This window comes from Cydia amplana, chromosome 1 (genome assembly GCF_948474715.1).
Source record: "Cydia amplana chromosome 1, ilCydAmpl1.1, whole genome shotgun sequence".
In the NCBI taxonomy this organism is placed as follows: Eukaryota; Metazoa; Arthropoda; class Insecta; order Lepidoptera; family Tortricidae; genus Cydia; species Cydia amplana.
Window position 1 is genome coordinate 6,993,535 of NC_086069.1, and position 24,462 is coordinate 7,017,996.

Genomic DNA, 24,462 nt, shown 5'->3' on the forward strand with positions numbered 1-24,462 from the left:
TAACAACTGAAACGTATGAAGTCGGTGCCATAATCCAGTAGATACATACAGTATACTAGGTATTTGCTTTATTATGCAGATTACGCCTCACGACGGCATCGGCAAGGCAACGTGTCAATTTGTAAGAGATAAAAAAATGTGGGGCGCGTGAGCGGCAACGGCAACGTGAACTAAATAATTATAGAAAGGTAGGTATGTTGTACTAACATTCACAGAGTCGGCTATTTCGGCCGCATCTACAACCGGCTCGTTGGTCTAGGGGTATGATTTTCGCTTAGGGTGCGAGAGGTCCCGGGTTCAAATCCCGGACGAGCCCAAATATCTTTTTACTTTTTTTACTTAGTGCGAGCATAAAAATAATCCCGCCTACGGTTTAATTTTGTTTCATTTTTTCTACCGCGAGGAGTCTAAACGCTTGTGTAAGCTTTAATATTTGTGTCATTTAATGGTACCACATAAGCCGGAAAATATGCAGGATAATTGAGCAACATAAGTATCATTAACTTACGATCTTCCTTGTTTATACAAGGAAGATCGTCGAGAGAGTGGGATAATGCCACACATCAATTTTAGTTGAAATGCTCAGCAAAATGTTCCTTTTGTTATCTCAGATAATACAGACAGTCATGTACATATGAAATTCATAATGGCAAAGGTTAGGTTCGGGCAACGAACCATAATCTGTGAATTTTTCTTCAAATAACTTGTATTACAATTTAAATCGTGAATGACAATATTCTTTAAAATACAAACTTACTTCTTCACTCTCGATTACCGCGATATGAACAGAACAGAAACAGAAATTAAACTTCAATTTACTTTTTAAATGCCGTGTCACCTAATGCAGCTTTGCTGGAAAATTCAAAGTAGGTACCTACGTATCATTCACGGCTTAGTAATAAGAATAAGATCAGAAGATAATAATACCTAATAACAGTAATAACACCTTTATGCATAACCCACGAATTACCTAATTTATTATGAGTACGTAATACGTAATACGATTTAACTGCTAAATTATTTTTAATACAAATAATACAAACAAATATTCAATCAACTTATTACTTAGTATATCCTCTAGCCGCCCATACGTCAAATCTTGCCAAGCAAAATGAAATTTTATTTTGTCGACACAAAGTTCAAATTAGAATGGAACAGGAGACCTTTTTATAGGTCTCTGGGCGGCTAGAGGATATGTAAGGTTACATATTTAATACCTAGTACCTACCAATATATTCTACTTAGTATTCTAATAAAGTCGTAACTATTTTGTTTGTCCTCTGATATAATATTTCATGTTTAAATAATTCTTTGAAACATAAGTATTTAGGTAGGTACCTAGGTATGATATTAGACATTGGTGACAAACGTTACGCCACTTCTTGAGTCGGTTGCTATCGGTTGATCTGTTGTTGTGAATATGAAGGTCACTTGTATTAATCTCAAATAAACATCATCTCAATCGTGCCCGAGAAATGGCCCACTGGGTATACGTGAGACGACTTAAAGCCTGTATTACTTTACCAAAGTGCGGACAAAATACACGACATGTCGCTCTAAGTTGATGAGACTTTATTTCTGAGTCTCGTTGACGCCAAGAGGATCCGCTTCTTTTAATAAACACAGGAAAAGGAAAAGGTATTTTACTTTTAGGGTTCCGTACCTCGAAAGGAAAAAACGGAACCCTTATAGGATCACTTTGTTGTCCGTCCGTCCGTCTGTCTGTTAAGACCCTTTATCTTGGGAACACGTCGAGGTATCCAGTTGAAATTAAAACCATATTCTCAGGTCTACAGTCCCTTAACACCGTGAAAAAATAAAACTTCTAAGTTAACGTAAAAAAAGATACGGCCGTTTATGCCGCAAAACACGTAAATTTCGACACTCTCAAGGGAATCAAAATTATATTACTCATATTTATTAGGCAATTCCCGTTGACCTAATAAATATAAGTAATATCGTCTTACACTACAAAAAGAGGAACAAATCTGAAAACTACAAACTTGTAAAAAAATTGTTATATTTATAGGGGACCCTTGAGCCAGTCCCTTGCACTTTTCCGGGTTTTTTAAAGATTATCTATATAGTTTTTATAACGAGCATTCGAGACATGTCTGGACCAGACTAAATCATTTCTCATTCAGTTAATTAGAGAACACCGCAACTTTTCAGTGTTCTTTTTACGTCCCCCTATAATATAAAATGAAAATGAAAAATTATTTATTTAGATAAATATTTCGTTTAGACAACACGGTTAATGGAGTCTCCTAGTGAGTATATTATAATACATGTGACAGGAGACCCCGTTTTTCCCAGTCAACATTTCGTTTACGCAATTTAATTTAATTTAATTTAATGTTAATTCAAAAATATGCAAACAAATTTTATAAAGGCTTAGAAAAGGTAGGTAGGTAACTGTAAATAATAACTTAAATTAATAAAGTCACTTGAATTTAGCCATAAGCTCTTAATATCTTGTTTTTGATATCGTTTATAACCTCTGTTAGACAATTTAATTTATCTATTGGATACAGCCCTATTAATCCTTTGGCGTTTACACCTTGCAGATAAAAACGACGTAATACTGTGTAATTTATTATAATCCGTGATAATCTATATATATATATATAAACGTGAAAGACCGGACTGACTGACTTAAATCAACGCACAGCCCAAACCGCTGGGACTAGAAAGTCCAAATTTGGCAAGTAGGTTCCTTATAAGGTCTAGGGGTCCACTAAAAAAGGATTTTTCAAAATTCATAAAAAAAAAAAAAAAACAAAATTAAAAAAACTCTCCTGCGCGTGCGAAGCTGCGGGCAATAGCTAGTAACTACATACTCGTAATATGCCTCGCCTAAGTATATTGGGGAATAAGGGGGATGGGGGATGGCGAAATTATTTACGAGATTTATTCTCAATATTATTAATCAGTCATCACAGTAAAAAGGAAAAACGTGTTAAATGAAATAAAAATTACAAATATTGTTATGAAGCATGAAAGGCAGTAATGGCATAAACCCATTCGGCACACGGCCACGATTAAAAATTGTGTAAAAATTAAGGTATTATAAAGCAATTTATCACTCAAATGTAACTTTATAAACCATAAACAAAGGAAATTAAATATTAATGAGTAAGCATGAGTATTTTAACGTAAAACTTATCTAGATGCGGTTTTAAATGGTGTAGAAACCTACTCGTAGCTAATTATGATTAGCTGATATGAAAGGCTTACACGTTAAGCTTTAGGTTAAGCATTAGGCTTAAGGCATTTTGGTACTTCCACACTTTTTATAAATAGAGCACGTAGCGTATTTCCTAGACGCGGGTCTAATAATCACTACATAGTATAAAACAAAGTCGCTTTCCTATGTCTGTCTGTCTATATCAGTGGTGGCCAAAGTACGGCCCGCGCGCCAGCTCCGGCCCGCGAATGGATTTTATCTGGCCCGCCGCCGGTCCTATGAAATAATTAATATATGGCATTGGCCCACGATTTAAAAATAAATCGCAAATCAAAATAAATTTTGGCTACAATTCTGGCCCTCCACTTCCTAAACATTCTGGCCCCCTATGACGAAAGTTTGCCCACCACTGGTCTATATGTATGCTTAGATCTTTAAAACTACGCAACGGATTTTGGTGCGGTTTTTGAAGTGAAAACTTCTTTAGCGGCACTGGGCACTTTTTGAGGTGGGGAAAAAATGATAAACTCGAGACAGCGTAAGGCGATCACGTGACCGTAAGGCGATCACGTGACCGTAAGGGGCGTAAGGTGGCCACTCATAATTTATCAATAAAGAAAAACTCAATGTTATTTGTCATTTATGTTACGGACTCCTTTTCAAGACTCTTTACCTATGTTCAAATAATTTGACGTTGTCATGGCAGTATGTAAATAAACATGTCAATGAAAAAGTGTGATCTGCCAAGACGAGCAAAGCGAAGCGCAAGGGCACTACCTACCTTTCCTCGAAGCGCTTCGTCGTTTTTTTGAACCCTCATAACTTGGGTTTGGATTATACCAGATAAACAAAATTCTCAGGATATGATGTCAATAGTGGACTTATTAAACATAAAAAATTTCAATTGCATAGCTCTTATACTTAAGATTTTATTCATATCTAAAAAACCCCAATTTCGTCACTGACTCACTCACTCACTGTGGATCATCAAAACCTCTAGGGTACTTCCTGAAGTCTTAGGAAGCTGAAATTTGGTATGTAAGATAGTATTAGTACACAAACAACAAAATAATTCAAAAACTTGAAATTTTTTGCCCCTAAGGGGGGGGAAAAGGGGGGTGGAATTTTGTATGGGAAATCAATAACCGCTGAACCGATTTAGTTGAAATTAGGTATGTAGATAGTTTTTGTAATGGGGAATGGCATTGAATAGTTTTCAACCCCAAAATCACCCCGTAAGGGTGAAAAGGGGGTGGAAAAGGGCGTTAGGGGAAAAGGAGGGTTGAAGTTTGTATGGGGAATCAGTAAAAAGCAGATTGTATAAACGATGCCCCGAGGTACGTATTTCAGGATTTTTAATAGTACCTTAAATCACACGCGCAACCCTTATTAGGGGATGGAAGCAACTTACAAAAAGAAGTGAAATCCCACCAAAAACATGTTCATGTAAAATGTTGCCAAGACGAAACCATAAGGCTCGCACTGACAAAAAGTTATCAGATCTCTTGTAGAGCCAAGCTTCTAACTCTACAAGCCCTAACTTCACAAACTCTACACCTTAGTCAAAATATGTGGCTTGGCCGTTTCGTTACTCCAAGAACTATTGTATTATAAAAAATAATGAATAGTGAATACATTTTTCACCTTACGTCTATGTGACAGTAGCGAAACGGTCAAGCCACATATTTTGACTAAGGTGTAGAGTTTGTGAAGTTAGGGCTTGTAGAGTTAGAAGCTTGGCTCTACAAGAGATCTGATAACTTTTTTGTCAGTGCGAGCCTTATGGTTTCGTCTTGGCAACATTTTACATGAACATGTTTTTGGTGGGATCTTATTTGAGAATGATAATAATAAGTATATAATAAATAAATAGAATACCTCCGCTTTTAAACGTATGTGTCGTGTTACCGGGCGTCGATAACATAGTGAGGTGAGTTTTCACTTCTATCGGCACGCCCGGAGTGCAACCGTTGTTGCTTGTTTTTATCAATAGATAGAGTGATTCGAGAGGAGGGTATTTCTATAATTTGTTAACCCGTGCGAAGCCGGGGCGGGTCGCTAGTAATATATGTATTTTGAAATCTCTTCAAGCCGGGTGGTCTAACATTAATCGATTTTATTGTCATTCATACGTAAAAGGGCCCACTGATTAACAGTCCGCCGGACGGTATCGGCCTGTCAGTTATTCGGAACTGTCAAATTTTTGTTCTAACTGACAGGCCGGCCGGCGGACTGTTAATCAGTGGGCCCCTTAAGTTACGCAAGAAACGTAAGGTAAAAGGAACAATACTACCCACTACCTAGTGGCTCACGTTTCTCACGAATTAGAAGCCTGTGTTTAAGTTACTGGCAATACATTTAAAATTATTTTTAACGACATCAATCGAGCAAACTACCAGGCGTTCCGTTCATTTAGCTAATATGTAGTTCCCATTTACTAGCCGTTCGCTTCAAGTTGGCTGTCGGCGACCACGGTCACGGTACAATAATTTCGTACTTTATTTTTTAATGCTTACCTACTTTATTTAATAATTAACTAACCCAGTAAAATAATTAATAAAAAATAACAAATACAATTTGGTAATGTTTATTTTATGATAAGTTTCTATTAATAAATATTGTATAACTTAACCTCTTTTGAACACATAGAAAAGACAATTAAATGTCGATCACTATAAATATTAAAGTGTCATTCTATGGAACTTGCTATGTATGTAAACAAAAGTCACTAATAATAAATTCATCATTCAGAAACAATTTCAATATAGCGGTTTGTTTACATAGTTATCAAGTTCTATAGAATGACACTAGAGTATTAACACAATCGAGTATTCTTCTAAATTGTACCTACGAATAATAACATTAGCGTATTAAGTTCCAGAAAAAAAAACTAAATACGACAATATTATACGAGACCTTTACGACGACCTAACTTAAACTAACATCTATAATATAACAACTCTCGCATATTTCAAGAGTGCTTTCGTGCCAGAATTCAGTCGCACAAAAATAACAAAGGAAAAACAATGGGCCTATCCGCCAAATAAATTACACTAATCAGATAAATTGACGACAACATTGTTTAAATTAGTCATGATTAAACACCACTTTCACGAAACATAAATACTGAATGAGACTTAGAGGTTTCAGTCGTGATAATAAAATCTGTTTCATTAAATTATTGGCAGTATCCGTTTTGTAAATCACATGAATATTTAAAAAGCAGAATTAACAGCTTTTTAACTTCTGATCCTACACACCTCCTTCTGACCTAACATATTTTAAAGTCTTGCTGGAAATTAAGCTTAGTTTGTTCAAGTCATTTGAACACTTTAATGTGTACTACCTACTAATTCGTAATCTAAGTAAAATAGTAATGCCACTTGATTTTTTAGTAATACAACTTGGAGTTATATTTTCAGATTAAGTTCTATTTCCAGTTTGTTTGAATCGGTCTTACACACGTAGTTTTATTTCACGCCTGGCAGTCGTTTCGGTTGGCACTATCTGGCCAGTCACACACGTTCAGTTTGACATTGAACATAGTGCCCGGCTGGCATGTAAACTGCACCCCCTCTCCGTTGACACACCGCCAGTACTGAAAAAAAACGTAGTACTTTTAAGCGTTATTTAGTTAATTTAATCGGTTAATTCGAGGCAGAGGTTTCAATAAAAATCGACTTTAAGTTTGACTGATTAAATCATTCGAGTAAACATAATCTTTTATATATGTGCAGAACACACAGATAAAGTAGGAAAAGCTACGAACTGTCGGGCTTTGTAACGTAAAATTTAATTTCGCCTGATTGTCGCCGGGGGATATAGGTAGATTAGGTAGTAGGCATTAGGTATATGAAAGTTTCATGTGAAACATTGCGTTATAGATAATTATACGTTTTTAACGCCGACTGTACTTTCTTAAAATAGTCACCTACTTATCGTTGAGTCGTAACCTCAATGTCACGATGCTTTGTTTGTTCAAAAAAGAAGGTTATCTTTGCGTACCTTGTCACACTTCTTTTTGTCCGGAATATAGTCCTCTTCATTGTCGCATACATTATGGTTGTCAACTTCGTTATCCTGTAATATTGAAATGTTTCAATATAGACTCATCCACCAGTTCTATATATATATAGACTCATCCACCAGTTCTATATAAGGAACGATAATTTACCTAAATATGCTAAATGTATATTATTTTGAGTGTTATCAAAATAAATGTGTAGAACTAAAAGAAATGTAAAACTGAAGTAATATTATATTTGAAATATTTACCGTCGGGGGTTCTTCAATATCTGGTTTCTCCGGCGTGATAATTGCTGGTGTCTCAGGTTCCTTTACAGGTGCTGACGTGGTAGTGGTGGGAGCAGCAGTAGTGACTGGTCTCGAAACAGGCCGGACGGTGGTCGCGGGTTTGGCCGGCGCGGGTCTCGAGGTTGTTGTTGTTGTGACGATGGGAGCGCCTTCTGATGGGTTAGCGGCGGTTGATGGAGGGCGGGCCCATTCCGGCTGCGAAAAGTTGTTTATATTATTCTGATACCGCTTAACAAGGCTTTCGTCTCTCACTGTGAAACAAGCATGATAAAAGCTAATATTTTAAAATTTTAAGACTTTGCAGCGTAGTCCAAATTATTACAAATATATTTTATTTTAATTATTTCATGTGAGTAGGTACGATTTTGTCGATTACAGTTTTTCGCTACAAATAGAGCTAACAAAACGTAGAATGGCCTTTTAATGCCTACCACTGTAAACTAATATCGGTTACTTACAGTAGGTGTAGTATGTCCAGTACGAGGAGGCGGCACAGTATAAGAGCTCATGTGTTTATGCAAAAGCTTCATCAAAGGATTTTCGTCACCACAAAGCCCCTTGAAATCGTCCATGTCAATAGCCCAAGTCATGGCGCCGAGGTAGCCTTTCTCTTTGATCCAGTTCATCTTGATCTCCACACTGCGAGGGTCTTCGTATCCCACCCACTGGGTGCCTCTGTAAGCGTAGGGGCACTTGCCGGCTTCATCCCACTTTTTGGTCCAGCCTGAATCTTTGGCGTCTACTTCGGTGCAAATCTACAATAATATGATTATAATTATTATTTCAGTTGGTAGGTATTTTTATACATTAAGTTGCCCACCAATAACTGATTAAGCGTGTAATTTACACTATTGTCTACCAAATAGGCGTTCTTATCGCTAAAGAGCGCATCTCTTGCAGACCGCTTTTGTTTAGATTTAATGTCTTTTTTTTTCGTCCATTAGAATCAACTCTTTCTTGTCGGAGTGACAACAAATAATTGGTAATGTGTGTAAATATGTAATTACCTCATAATAGGCCCAGAATCCAGTGGCATTGGTGTAGGGCGCAGGGTCTCCGCCGCCGGCCTCCTTGTTGATGTAGGTGCCGAGGTTGTAGTTGTTATTTCCGGCGGACAGGGTGAACGAGCGTCCGTAGAACGGAATGCCGACAACCAGCTTGTTGGACGGGCAGCCTTTTTCTTCCCAGAGGTTCAGCCCATCATTCTGAAATTATATATGTATTTTAAACTGCTCTATATGTTAATTGTATTACTAAGATTATTACATAAGTTTAGTAAGGAAATGTTTGTTCTCATTTTTCCAACCCACGCTCACATATTGAGGTGAGTGAAATGTTCGGCGTGGCGTCACAACTTCTTAGATTATGACGCCTACTCTTTTATGCCAGCAAAGTGATGGGGCTCCTACATTTATCAGAACAGAAACATGTAATTTATAAAACTCGAGTAGGTGTACATATTTAACTCAACCTGCATACTTAATATATATGATCGTTGATTTCATTCTAAAAGAGATATCAAACTGCAAGCTTTTATTACGATAGCTCACCACATTGAGTTTTTCATACGCCCATTGGTCGTGCGGACGCCTGTACAAGGGGGAGTGCACGTCGGCGAAGCCGGCCCAGTTGCCGCGGAGGTCGTACGACATCACGTGGATCGCGTCCAGCTCCCTGCGATAAATAATTGTAGGAATTCATGCCTTATTGAGATAAAAACGATATCAATACGAAAATGGACACGTGGATTTTGTGTCTGCCAGATTTGAAATAGGTACCATTTTAATTAACAAAATTGGATGATTGAAATACTTTTGTGTCGTATTTTTGAGCAAACCTTATCGGCATACATGTAAGGAGGTATGATTGACAATGTAGTTGTAGTTGAGCTCACTGGCACAGGTCGGGGACGTGGTAGCCCTCCATGAGCCTGAAGTTGGCGAGCGGCACGGCGGCGGTGAGCTCCCAGCCCTTGCCGGCGCGGAGGAAGGCGCGCCGCAGCTCCTGCACCAGGTACAGGAAGCGGTCCTTGTCCGAGAACGAGCCGCCGCGGTCCGCCGCGCCCGGGTACTCCCAGTCCAAGTCCAGCCCGTCGAACTTGTATTTGTTGAGGAAGTCTAAAACAATACTCGAGATTATAATGTATAATGATCATGACCCTTTCGACATTTTAAAAAACAGCAGAACGAAGAACAAGAGGAAAACCCCAAGTTTACCTAGCTCCGTGTTCTAGAACTTTTTATTGGCTTATCTTAATAGGTATTTAGTTCCTAATACCTAATTTACCTTTAATGTGCTATTTAATACAGTATTGGAGAAGAATTTAAATATTAAAATCTTATTCTGCTCTGAAAAAAGTACATTTTCCACAAAACGCAATACTTATCATTTTCTTCCTCGTGTAAATTAAACAATTTACTTGTTCTCACATCGATAGGTACCTACTATTTCTTTTTGATCCGCACAAAAGACGACAAACATAGTATGACATCAGATAAATACACTATCTTATGCTTACGTAAATCCTATTTCAAATCGTCAAAAGGTGGAGACCGTCAGCTTGTAGACCACGGCTTACACGGAGCATGATATATCTCTGGAATATGACATTTATTCGACTCGAGTCAAAGCAAAACGGGCTAACGTTGAACAATATAAAAATTCCCGCTGTCGTGGTACAGTCGTGATGGGAATGTTTACGTAGGTTTTATATATTTTTAATCACTCGCGGGCCGCCCACCACTGCCTATTATTAAAATGAGTGTGAAAGTGGAAGAGTTCTCATATTCTCGTAAATTATTCATTTAAACAGAAGTTTGCTTCGGTTTGCATGATAGAGAAAACTACAACACAATATAAACAACCTAGAGAACTAACAGTTGTTTACAAACATGCACGATGGCACGCGTATTGATATTTGCAAAATGTTGTGTTTTGAAGTGTCTGTGTCCGGTTTTAGAGAAAGCAAAGTATTCTTCCTCACATTCGAATTCAATAACAATGTTAACTGGAATAGAGTGACGAGCGACGTACCACAGCACGGGGACGTAAAACTACATTTTGCTTTCGCATATTGTCGCATCTGCCGGCATCCGGAAAAATGTATGTATTTCTTTGTAAGCGCTTAGCGTAACATAAATATTTCCGTGAGGAACAGTTTATGTAAGTAATTCCAACGTAATTTATGATAGGACACACAACAATGAAGTATTATTTAACAAAAAGTAGAGTCCTATATGAGCAATTCTTATAAATGTTATATTATGTCATTATGTACACTACAATGTCGTAATAGTTTATAATTTTGACGTTGATCAAAAATCTCTTGTACCAGAATATTAATGAAAGGAATCTCTCCATGTAACAAACTCAATAAACAACAACACGATTAGCATGCCTACTCGCGTAATCGTTTGGTTGTCTTAAAGGTTTAACCCTATTAACCCGATTTAATCCTCGAGCAATTAAGCCACTGACCGCAATAATTCATCAAATTATTATAAAATGGAAACCTCAAATATACTCTGTTATGAAGTCTTAAAACCTTTGTGTCACGTAAGTTTTTGTAATACGACGTACTATTTTATACATGACTGAACCAAACAATTACTTATGTACCTCGTTAAATTTAACACAAAGGATAAAATCCTTTGTGTACCTACCATAGTATTATAATAGTTACTTTACTTACCTATTTAATTTCAGTTGTAGAAATTTGCTGTAAGCTTCATAATATTCACTTTGTGTAGAGCTATATAGATGGGTTATGTGTTGCTTACGAGGGTAAACGACATGAAATTTGTTTAATTTGATTCAATGAAAGATAAAAATTACATGCTAGCTAGTTTAAATTAATTCATTACGAATTAACACATAGGTGCGTCGTGTACTTATAATTTTTATGTTGTGAAGAATTGTTTGTGAACGCAGCGTAATGTGTACTCATAATATGTACGAGTATTTGTTGGTGGAATAGCCATATGAGTCGGGGTGTCAAATATCCTAGGTAAAATGTTGATAGTGCGATTTAGGATTTTTAATCGCTATCTAGCGGGTATTAATCTGTAAACTAAACTATTACCACGAACTTACCAACCACGCTCCTTACAAACGTTAGCCTCGAGCTAGTCTGCGCGACCATGTGTGAGTACTTGGAACCGCCCTCGGCCCAGCCACCCACGGCCACCATGAACTTCACGTTGGGATGGGACGCGCGCAGCGATGTGAAATTGCGGAACCCACTCTTGTCCACGTCAAGCTGGAAATTTACGCAGATTATACTAACATTTATAATCAACCTTGTCAATTATAGATAAAGAGGTAAGTAGGTAACTACTTATACACATTTTAACAATTAAAAATTGTTAAGCTTTACCTTAGCACCATCTTCTTGAACAGCAATTAGGTAACCTACTAGTGAGTGTTAAAGAAGAAGGAAATGTGATGTCACACCATCAGATTTGATTATTAGAATATTAAATGTGTATTAAGTTATTTCACCAACGAATGGTAAATACTCGACGATGATATGTTTTCGTTAGTAACAACGTAATTTTCGTGATATTTTAGCGTTTGGCTTAGTTAGGTAGGAGTTTTAATCTTACCTCAGGGTCGATAATGAGAACCTCGTGTGTTTTCTCCGTGACGCCGATGAAGGAGTAGATGATGTGCGTGCACAGGTCGACGGGGATGTCTTCGATGCCGTAGCGGCCGACGCCGGGCCGGTACACCGCCCAGTTGCTGAAGTAGCATACGATGCGCGCTCTGCCATCCGCTTTTATACCATAAAACAACAATTATAAACATAAAACAACAAAAAATGTAATAATTGCTAAGCTCCAAATAAAAACAGAATCGTAGTTAATACATTGGATATTATAATCTATATGCCTGGCGTGTGTCAAAAAACGCACTTTGCGAGTACCTTAATGTGATGAAAATGAGTTATGCTACTTATGCTGCTTTTTCGAATCCCATGTTTTCTTAATTACCGAAACTGGGCCGTACGTGGTTTTAATGCATTCAATGACCCTTTTTATGGGAGGCCAAGATAAACCGACGCTTCAATAAGTACCGAGTCTTCCCTGCGGGTCCGGGAGCGCATTACTGTCCCGGAGTTATCACCACAGCTTTATTCCGTTAAGCTTACTCATCTGGGTCAAAAAAGTTCGGGAAAACGCTATCTTCTCTATGGACATTACAAAAGTTAACGACTTGGATATATTTTTCTAAGAATCTCATCATCCAACTTGTAAGAAGTAAAAGCTTTTAACCTCTCGTAAGGATAAAGTGAGAAAATTAGGCTTTAAAGTACGTTTATTTTATGATGTTCGCCAGAAGTACGCATAACCTTTACTAAGGTATATATTAGTAATCTTATATCTGTATACTAAAAAGAATTAATGTAATTATGTTAGTACTCACATTGTACCGCAGTCGTGGCGGCCGCCAGGAAGGCCAACGACGCTAGGATCGCACGCATCTTGCACCTGTAACCAAATGTTTGTGTTGACAACAAATCCTACAAATATTTCTGACCTATATAAGTATGTAGTTTGTGTTTGGTACATGGTTTTTAATCTATTAGATTTAGAATTAATTTATTATTTCAAACCTAATAATGAATCGTATACAAACAATAAGGTCAACCAAAATATGAACCGTATCTGTCGAACACAAAATAAAGATAACAGCATTGTAGTTATAAAGCTCGCTGGCCGGTAAATGTCAATTTAATGTAAACTAATCTCTTAAGCCTGTAATATATAAAGTTAAACGGCATATTTTGTCATGTTACATACGAGCATTATATGGAAAATAATTTGATTAAATTTCACATCCTCATTTATAAGGTTACATAGTTAATAAATGCCCGGAAAATTGGAATGACAATATTGGATATTAGATAACTAGGTACTAGTAAATTGTTGAATACCATTTTAGTTACGTATAAAGGGATGCTATGTTTTGCCATTCGCTTGCTCACAATCCACATGACTAGAATTAAATTAAAAACAAGTCTCGGAATGTGTATGTATGTATATACATTCTTAACATGTTATAACATCAATTATTTCAATAACTATGTTGTTTTTGTCTCACTGTCCTTTGAAGTAGAAACTTGCAACCAGTCGTAATACAAAAGCTTATTAGGCTTATTAAACCTACCTACTGTAATTGTAATGTAAGTAAGGAAACTGAAATATGGAGTGAAAAGAAAATTAAATGGAAGTCAAAATTACACAAAAGTGTATATAGGTGCCAAATTATGTTGACAGTAGGTATTTACGAGTTTAACTATCCAAAAATGACAATGTCAGCCATTAGGTCTCATAATAGTATCGAATTAGCATTTTGCAAATAGCATTTCTTAAATTTCATTTTCTTTGCAGTAAGTAGATACAAGTTGGTCTGCAATCGGCAGTACTACTGCAGATCACAATTGTCTGTCTAAATGTAGCGTGGGAAAAGTGGGTGAATAAAAAAAAAATTAAATTGTTACAGTTCAGTTTTCCTTGAAATTTCTTGATGACAGTGAATAATCGGGATTGGGGAACAAGTGACTTTTTAGATTTTTTACATAAACAAATAATTACAACATTAAAATATTGTTGCACTTACTTCAAAAATAATGAACTACCTTCATAGCATTTTCTATAAGGATTGTCTTTTTTTATGCTGTACAATTTTTATTAATCTTTAATAATAACAATAGTTAGCAGAGAAATCATAAGGTAGCTAGGTAATTATTCCAGCTGTTTACCTTGCCCGCGTGCTTCATTCGCACATTAGCCGAATCAAATTAACATCACTACCCGAACCGAGCATGGAAAAAGGGAAAATAAAAGTTCGGCGTTTGATATTTGGGAAAATTGTAAATGTATTTTTCCCAAAAACGTTAAAAAAATTGTTCCACAGTTATGTTATTAACTATGAATAATTTCAGTGATACAACTTTCAGGATAAGGTTAAAAGTCGTAGTTAGTAGGTAAATAATACGAGCCCCTGCTACCTCCCTAGGTATGCCAGATTTAATATCATTCAATACTTTTTATACCTTTTTCGTAATATAGTAACAAAATAAAGCATCACTTTAGACTCTATATTTAGCGCCACTTGCACCATTCACTAAACCGCAGTTAACCGGTTAAACCTGGAGTTACCATGGTTACCAGTAAAATTTGACACTGGAAAAACGTTTTAACCGGTTAACACCGGGTTAGTGGGATGGTGCAAGTGGCGCTAAATGTAGTTTCTAATTAATATTTTTTTCTGAAGTACTCGTAGAACTTAATCTCTCGTCCTGTGTACACGTATTGGTATTTAAAAACGTTTGTCTATTGTTTTATTCACGTCGTCTACACAAAGGAGAAGAGACACCGACCCTTAATTGAATACAATACAATGCATGCAAGTATATCCCACTTCTCACGTCGAAATGACAACAGTGTTGAACAATGATGACAGGCGTTTAGTTAACGGTATCATTTGTCACTTAACGGTGCATATTGCTCCAGTTAACGATGCCTACTGACCCAGTGTCTACCTTCTATTGTGCTCTTGTGCGACAAAGTATTTATTAGCTGATGGCCAAGCGTAAACATACTCTCGACATAATAATCTCGTTAAGGTAATGTTTTTATTGAATGCCAAACAAAAATATATAGAGTCTGTGCGGAAAGAGAAGAGTCGTGAAATGTATGGGGTCCAATACATTTTACGTCTCTTCTCTTTCCGCTCACACTCTAAAGGTGATATGTGGGTGACTGAGCAAGTTCGGGGTGGGACTTATGTGATTTATATACATAATATATGGTATTAGACGCGAGTACGCGATGGATTTGTGGATTATTGAAAATTGTATTTTAGAAAGGGAGTGAAAATAGTGATTGTCAAGGACCCCAAGAAGTATTTAATAAACCAAGATATCGTTTTCTGAAAAGTCTGCGCTTCACCTGTTAGAGTTGTAAAACCAAGGGCACTTTTTCTGTTTTAGCGAAAAATAGGTACCTATAGGTAGGTTGAGCAGCAATTTTATTGGTCAGACGCACGTTAAAATGAGGATAAAAAGCTATCGCATTATGCTAAACTAAAGCTTCTTCAAAGGCAATGAAAATAAATTGGCAGAAAATAAAAATCAACTTAAACAGAAAAAGTAAATTGGATGTTTTTTTATGACCACTTCTTAATCTATGTAATCAAATACCTTTAAACGACCAATTCTTGTATATTTATTTATATATATATTTCGGGGATCTCGGAAACGGCTCTAACCATTTCGATGAAATTTGCTATATGGGGGTTTTTGCACGCGAAAAATCGATCTAGCAGGTCTTATCTCTGGGAGAACGCGCATTTTTGAGTGTTCATATGTTTTCCGAGCAAAGCTCGGTCTCCCAGATATTCAAATTAAAAAAAAAAATCGAAATATATTTATTTCAGGAAATACAATAATCAATAAAAGCAGTACAGCGATCCCCACACTAGGCACAGCCTGTATCGTGGGGATCTTGGAGAAATACCGAATGATACATTTTGCCACTATAAATATCAAAACAATTATATTTTAGGTAAATAAGAAATTTTTAACTATTATCCTAACTAAAGTCTCAGTAAGTTAAAAAGGTGTAAGAAATGTGTAAGTTTATGTGAATGTACTTAATTATGTGTGTATGTATGTATGTGAGTATGTATGTATGAATTAATTAAATAAAAATAATTAATATCATTAAATAGATTTGTGCAAAGCCACAGCAACAACATTTTTTACAAACATTCTGGTAAATTCAGTCATTATGCTCATTATCTATTCTGAAATAGACTAGCTCCGCACCGTTTATCAAATCAATAATCAAATAAGTGTATACGATTACATAAAAGGGCCGGGACGAGTTAACATTTACATAAAACTATGTTGCGTTAAGGGAATACTCGAACAAACGGTTCATCAGATACGAACGCATTTAAGCAGCGACTATAGCTTTAATTCGTGATTTTGTGGTGCCATTTCGATGTAATTTAGGATGTGCAAAATGCCATTTGCGCAATGCAAGGAGGTTGGGTTAACTAGGTATGTGCACGATTATTAGAATTTAGATTAACTGTAGGTCATAGTCAGCTCTTAATAAGATTAAGAAGAAGAAGAACATCCATTACAGGGTGAAGACAATGATACAGTTTCTTTCTAAGACTTCAAATCAATATAAAGTATCACGATGAATTATTATAACTTATAGCCTCCTAAGGCTAACGGTCTAGCTATAGTACCCACTTATTAAGTTTGATGAAAAATCATTTTCAATTGGAACAGAGTGGCGTTTGTTTTATTTCATTCGATTTTCACACAAAAGAAAACCAACCTTATTTTCTAGAATATACGTTTAGCCTTAGGAAAATAGTAAGAGCACACTACTTACTAGATAGTTGATACGTTAGGTAAGTAATATGTTAAAATATTAGAGAGTGTTTAAACAGACCCAGAAAAGTTCACAATTTTTCTACGCCGAACGATGTCCTCGCTTTTATTATCCCCACCTAACCATTTAACCAACCATTTTTTATTAACCATGCACTCCGCAGTCCGAACAATTATATACAATTCATGTATACAGGGTGCTTCCTGTAACAGGAGCAATAAATTAAACTGTAGGCTGTACTCCTCAAACTGACCAACATTTGTTCAGCAACTTTTGAAAATAACTCATGTTTTGATTTTTATTACACTTTAAAGTTTATTCTGACACGCAATGTATTGCAAATTTTGTTATGTTTAAAGCGTGACAAGCAACATCAAACACATTGATGTCAGCGTACATTGAAGATAATATTTATTTTGTATGAAAAAGAGGAATTCTAAAGGATTCATAATTTTTAAAAGTTAAGTTAAGTTAAGTAGTGGACTTATGATTTCTCGTGCTATTTAAATTGACTCCGGTTCATGTTATGTATGTAAAAGTACTTATTATGTACAATTGTACATACACTAGTCAACAGTAGACATATACATATTCAATATTTTTTGTTATTATCCTCTCATTTAAGTAGTTATGATATCTAGATGTTTAATGGCCTTTGTTTGTATAATTAATAATAAGTAAGGTAATTGAAAACTAAGTATATTTTTATTACATACATTTATGTTTACGTTTGCCTAATTCTTGTATTATTTAGGTATAAGAATTATATAAGCCTAGGGTCAAATAGGTAGATAAGCCAACTCAGGCGAACTTAGGTATATGTTTCAATGTACCGGAGAATTCGATAAATCACAAAGTTTTACGATATCTACCCGAAGCTCATAAATAACTCCTGTTTATATCGGTAACAAAGAAGCTTACCTATTCGCAATTTAATTATACGTCAGAATCACAAGTTAGGGTCGGGTACAGACCTGCATTTCGCTCGAACATTTTTTTATCATTTAACTCCACTGAAATAAGGTGGTTTTTAGTTTTTACGCGACTTTCGAAACAGTAAAGCCTGAATTAAGTTTTACCGCTGATATATCTATCACATGGTTATGATTATGAGCTGAAAGACCCACAGACATATTAAGTTGTTTGCAAAGCAGACAAACTAATATAATGTCTAACTATGTAAATTAATATTTCCCCACACTGAAGTAAACTACTAAGCTAATAAACCTCGATTCAATTTTAAATTAAAGTTTTGAAGTAGGTACCTAAGTATAAATAATGGCCGATCGATTTATAATATATTATGTATAATAATTAATTAATATTTTCTATTATAACTTCTCCAAAACCTGCCATACCTACAAGAAACAAACGACCGGAAGATATATTTTCATGCCCCTTTCATCAAAATGCTCAGTCATTTTATCTACCATGTAAATACTCCGTACGTCTTTGGAAAAAAGTCACACGCACTGCACGTTCGTGCTGCTAGTCAACTGTTTACGCGATTGATTTACAGAAGCAATGAACTGTCAAAGGTTTGCAATAGGCCTGAAAGGGCTATAAAACACTCAGCAAAAGGCATAAAACACGCCCCCAGGAGTGAAATATGTGAAAAATTCACAGACTGTATGTCTATAAGACGTATGTGCGGGTAACGTTAGTACGCCAAGGACTTTTTGTTTCTGACGATATGATGATAGTTTGATATTTTGATCCCTTACGGTCTCGTTACAAGGTTGGTTATGGGCGTTATAGAATGTAAGTCACTCGAGTATTAAAATATCATGGCATTGATACGATACGATACTTAATACGATATTCATTCATAATGTAAAATTTAGTAAATTTAAGGTATTACTATTTGTTTTAATTACTGTATTAATTAGGACCAATCCAATATATAATCACGTAATAGGCCAAATATGTAGTAATAATTAATTATGTATCTATCTTTATTTATTATAAGTTACGGAAAATTGCTATTGGACACGATTGTGTTAAAGTAAGTAAATGATGAACAAATACGGTTTTATGAATTATATCACTACGTATAATAATAAGTTAATAGTAGTTTATGCAACAGTGATATAATAAGGGTTCTTAAAATTCAAGGGTCGAAGTTACAAAACGAGACGTAGTCGAGTTTTGTAAAAAAAGACCCGAGAATTTTAAGAACCAATTATGAGCTGTTGCATACATTACTTTTTCTATGACAGCTGCAGCAAAAAAAAAAAAAAGAGTTATTATTAAAAAAAAGAGTTATTATTAAAAAAAAAGAGTTATTATTTAAAAAAAATTGAGTTATTATTTAAAAAAAAAAAGAGTTATTATTGTAAATGAAAACATACCTCTTTCAATCAAGATGATCGGAACTTGTATCTTTAAAAAAAATAAAGCAGTTGTATTATACTCATAAGATGACTGCTAGCAGTCATCTTATGAGCCTATAGACAAAGCATTCAAATGACATTGCTTTAGATATCACTGTCAGTCATTTAATTGACACATTTAAGTGCTGGAGTAGAAAAAGTAATATTTCTGTCTGCAAATAAATAATCAGGCGCACGTCTCTATCGCCGCTTACGCATAGCCTAACATTACGCAGCAGCCTATCCTATTCTCAACTCCTTTTGACAGTGTCTAGTGTTACTTGGCCTCAGAACCCATCAAAGCTATATGTAATCAAATATAACACGTAAACCCTCTACCCAATTTTATTTACCTACATTGTTTATAATTGGAGTAAAAATATTCTTTATTGTGCACAATGAAAACATGATAAAAATAACATAACACGTAAACTAGATAACTTGCGGTATGTTTTTAGTCATCATTGTGATTTGTCGTCCTGCACATCGTAAATGAGGAATGCACCGGCACACAGAATATTAACTACCTCCCTATCCTTATTCAGAGACGTTGCCAACGACCATTGTGCAATAATAACATTACGTCTCTTTCGCACATATCTACTTTGAAGAGACATCATCAGCCGATACGGTGCGGCTTTGTCGACTTGTTCCGAATAGGGAGTCAAATGTGTTCACGGGTGTCGATATCCTTTGTCATCAAAGGTCACCGGCCGAAAGGGAAACTTAAATTCTGCCTTCTATTAATAATAGTTCAGTGTATATCAAAATGATGAGAGAGAGAGAGCTATAGACTGCTGAAATAATAATACCTTAATATTTATTTACAAGTGATTTTTAATCAATATAAACTTAACCTAATCATTGACTTTAAGCTTTATGCTACGATATTTTCAACTGTCTCAATATTTACCATCTTTTTTAAAACGTACCTATATTTTATACTCTGTGATTAGATATTATTCAAATATCAAATATTATGACACTGGATTAGTAAAATAAACGGCCGCAATATCACTTGCGTGTGGCTCTCGCGTGCTAGGTTCATTCACGCGCCGCGTATGAATATCACTTATTAAACAAATATTAAAACAAATGAACGTGTGTTTTTAACAGTTCTAAACTTAACCCAGAAATAACAGAATTAACTTCTCCTTGGCGAATATTTTGAATCAGATCACTTTAATTTAGTACACTGTAACAACATTAACAACCGAATAAGCTACATTACCTAGGTACATACAAATGAATGAAATAATGTAATGTAAGTCAAAAAAACAGCAGGAAATTTATTACCAATTTCAGCTCATTTATGAGCCATTTGTTCAATCGTCCCGGGATCGTGGAGAAACTTGGCTTTCGATTTTCCCTTTTATTAGTGGCCAAAGGACTTCGAAAGCCGTTAGAATTATCATAATCGGAGTGGATAGCGGGAACTTTCACTCAGAGTCAAGTTCACTAATGTCCGTTTCGATGGCAATATTATAATTTGCACAGATTCGCTTTTAAACAATCAACAAAGTCGGTTAGGTTATGCAAACTGAACCGGTCAAGTGGACAGGGTATAATAAGTGCATAAATATATACAATTATAGATAACTCTTGCATTTCCGGAGTAAGTACTTTTCTTTACTTCCCGGAAAAGTTCGGTTATGAATAATTTGAACCTACTACTGTTAAGGTGCCTATAGCAAGGTTTACAGGTATGTAGAATACATAGACGTGTAAATAATATAATCTTTACTAAAATATATTAGTCATAAATGTGAAAGCATGCGTATAGCTTGTTTATTTTCTGTTATTCTTTGGCAAAAAGAAAAAACACATACTGTTTGTTTATTTGATTATAATGAATTTCGGACTTGAGCTTATGTTTTTAACGGAAAAGACTATCGGATTTTTTTCGAGTTTTCAAATATGAAATCACTAGTTTCACAAACTCACTGTTTTCATTGGATTTGTCGAATGATAAGTACATATAAGTAATTGATGTGATGCGTGTACTCACGGTTGTGTTGTCGACGGCGTGCGCACGAGTGCGGCGCGCTGCGGCTGCAGAGCGGTTATATGTGCTCGCCGAAAGAAGCGAAAAGCCGCTGCATAGGGTGCCACAAATTATCCTTTATAAATTATATATCTATATTTTTTATACTGAACTGATTCTTGAGTGAAATAGTTTAATAACTATAACATAAAAAATGAATCCATTTCTCTGAAATTCTCCTAATGTATCAATGAAGGTATCCGTCCGAATATGTACATTCATTTTAGAATCTGAAATATTTTTGTACACTTGCAAAACTTGCAGGTAAATATAATTCGAAAGCGACAGTCGGTTGTTTGTCGTTATTTATTCATTCATTACTTACCTATAATTAAATTTAAAACTAACAGTGTATGGACCAAGGTCTGATATAAATGTTTATATTATACCTATACCTACCTATTTTCTTTAGTTTAGTTGATCTTTGCTTATTCTCGTACAATATTAAGTTATGGTTTATTCCCATGTGGCCCACGAGTCTTAGCCAATGGCAGTCATCTCATAGCGTGCGAGAAGAGGAAAGTCAACACAGGAAGAGCAGAGACTTTATATGTATTATGTGTCTCAGCCTTGATAGAGAGGATCGTCCATATTTATAAATTCTGCAGTTTAACATCAGCCTGTATTGGTATACTTTTCTGTGAATGGCATTTAATGTATGACAATTCGAAAAATGCAACGCATCAAACAATGAGATCAATACCGAGGCGTGGGTCGAGCAACGGTCCCCAAACCAGTTGTTATCCAGGGAAAGGAACCAAATTTTAACTTGCTCTCCCAACTTCGTATCTTACGCAGTTATTCGCTTGCAAATATACCTTTATTCCGAATAAAATAAAGTCAACATTGCAAAACAACACTAAACAGACACGCACGGATAAAATGCGTGTAATAAACGGTTGAATTGTTTACTTTCATATTTAATGCGTCTTAATTCACGCCGCATTAAGTGCCTCTCTGTAATCCGCCCTTATTACCTTAAAAAATACGCTTGTTAAAAAAAGTGTCAATTTTCATGGAAGCTTTCACATCAATGAAGTGCCCAGGGACTTGCCCTGAAAATAACTGCCATGCTTGAATTTCGGAGATATTTCTATATTTGAAAACGTCTATATTTTGTATTTTATGAACTCACTACCTTTTTTAGTAGATTTGCGTTTAACGGTATGTACCTACCTAATATTTTTAAGAACATATTAGGGTGACTGCTATAGTTATTGACCACTAATACATAGTAATTGGCCACTCTTAATAATAAGGTTTCAATACTTTCAATGGCTTATTTCTTTCTGATTTGTTAGGAGTGGCCAATTACTATGTAGTTGCCAATAACTATAGCAGTCACCCTAGTACTTTGTATTGTTACAGGTGGATGCTATTTTCGAAGCAAGCAGGTAGGTACGTAGCGTACATTTTATACTATCTTAATTTTGTAAAACAAAGATGGACCCTATATAATTTAACTAAATTAGTGTTTGGTGTTGAACTTAACAAAAAAAAAGAATTATAATTATGCTTGGTATTAAATACCAACTATGTATGTACCTATCTTGATTTCACTTATGCTTAATCACACTTAATAAGCGATTAATTTATCAATATAATAATAACATTTCATCTTCCTCGCGTTATCCCGGCATTTTGCCACGGCTCATGGGAGTTTGGGGTCCGCTTGACAACTAATCCCAAGAATTGACGTAGGCGCTAGTTTTTACGAAAGCGGCTGCCATCTGACCTTCCAACCCAGATGGAAAACTTAGGCCTTATTAGGAATAGTCCGGTTTCCTCACGATGTTTTCCTTCACCGAAAAGCGACTGGTAAATAATATGTCGTACATAAGTTCCGAAAAACTCATTGGTACGAACCGAGGTTTGATCCCGCGACTTCCGGTTTAAAAGTCGCACGCTCTTACCGCTAGCGCCCCTACAATAAGAATAACATTTACAAATAAACAATATTTTTACTTTCTACTTTCTCAGATATAGAGCCTTTGGACGTGAACATGAAATTAAATCAATAGATTTAATAATTACCAAAGTGGAAGTACCATTAGCCTAGTTCCAAATTATTCGTTTATCTTTTCGAAGCATTAATTGATCTATGAAGAACAAGAATACATAAAAAACAAACCTGTCCTGCCTAATACGTGTTATACTCGTACCTACGTTTTATTATGTCAAAATACCAAAAAAAGAACCATTATAGATTCGTCATGTACTTACACCTAGCTGAAAAAGGGCACACCCATTAAATTCCATTCTAAAGTGGGTAAGTACCACTTTTGCAGCTCGCTGTGCGTGTCTCGGTCACAGGCGTTGACTCGGAGACAGGTCGGTAGATCACAGGCATTTTAACCATGGTGAACAAAGGTGAAGGATGAAATTTGAGGGCATGGTAGGTATATTGTGTGTGTTGTTACGAGTACATAAGGGAAGGTCTCTTTTAAATGTAAAAATAACTATAAATATTGTTACTGGAACATAAGCCAATTATATTATATTGTGTAAATTATTGTAATGGTGTAGGTACCTATACAGTTTTTTATCATAAAATGTACGTTATTTTAAATTTTTACACTGTGCAACGGTAAAAACGTGTTTATTTTAAGTCCGATCGATAAATATCGAATGAATGTTTCTTTTTCATCATGGCGCGTGGTGCAAGTTAGCAAAAAAAAGCGGCCAAGTGCGAGTCGGACTCGCCCATGAAGGGTTCCGTATTTAGGGGATTTATAACGTAGGTACCTATTAAAAAAAAATTACTTACTAGATCTCGTTCAAACCAATTTTCGGTGGAAATTTGCATGGTAATGTATTTTTTTTAGTTTTATCATTCTCTTATTTTAGAAGTTACATTACAGCTAGGGGGGGACACACATTTTACCACTTTGGAAGTGTCTCTCGCGCAAACTATTCAGTTTAGCAAAAAATTATATTAAAAACCTCAATATCATTTTTGAAGACCTATCCATAGATACCCCACACGTATTGGTTTGATGAAAATTTTTTTTGAGTTTCAGTTAAGTATGGGGAACCCCCAAAATTTATTGTTTTTTTTTTCTATTTTTGTGTGAAAATCTTAATGCGGTTCACAGAATACATCTACTTACCAAGTTTCAACAGTATAGT

General features: G+C 35.6%; 1 protein-coding gene and 1 non-coding gene across 2 annotated transcripts; one reads left to right on the forward strand and one right to left on the reverse strand.

Annotated features, from left to right (window-relative positions):
• Positions 1–244: 244 nt before the first annotated feature.
• On the forward strand, positions 245–316 carry Trnap-agg (transfer RNA proline (anticodon AGG)). Its single transcript has one exon. It is a non-coding gene; the product is annotated as a tRNA-Pro (tRNA).
• Positions 317–6,635: 6,319 nt separating this feature from the next.
• Positions 6,636–12,990, reverse strand: LOC134662716 (endochitinase). Its single transcript, XM_063518989.1, has 10 exons — positions 12,926–12,990; positions 12,106–12,275; positions 11,594–11,759; positions 9,396–9,618; positions 9,052–9,175; positions 8,509–8,706; positions 7,960–8,256; positions 7,463–7,696; positions 7,193–7,267; positions 6,636–6,785 (listed from the first exon to the last, which is right to left on the reverse strand). Exons 1-10 carry the CDS (start codon positions 12,981–12,983, stop codon positions 6,663–6,665), a joined length of 1,668 nt encoding a protein of 555 aa, XP_063375059.1. The 5' UTR covers positions 12,984–12,990; the 3' UTR covers positions 6,636–6,662.
• Positions 12,991–24,462: the final 11,472 nt, after the last annotated feature.

What these genes read in the sequence shown, in the direction of transcription:
- LOC134662716 (XM_063518989.1), bottom strand. Translation starts at nt 12,983, where the DNA reads ATGCGTGCGATCCTAGCGTCGTTGGCCTTCCTGGCGGCCGCCACGACT. An exon ending in CGCCACGACTGCGGTACAAT is followed by an intron (nt 12,276 to 12,925) that starts GTGAGTACTAAC and finishes ATGGTATAAAAG; the next exon opens with CGGATGGCAGAGCGCGCATC. An exon ending in CGTATGAAAAACTCAATGTG is followed by an intron (nt 8,707 to 9,051) that starts GTGAGCTATCGT and finishes ATATAATTTCAG; the next exon opens with AATGATGGGCTGAACCTCTG.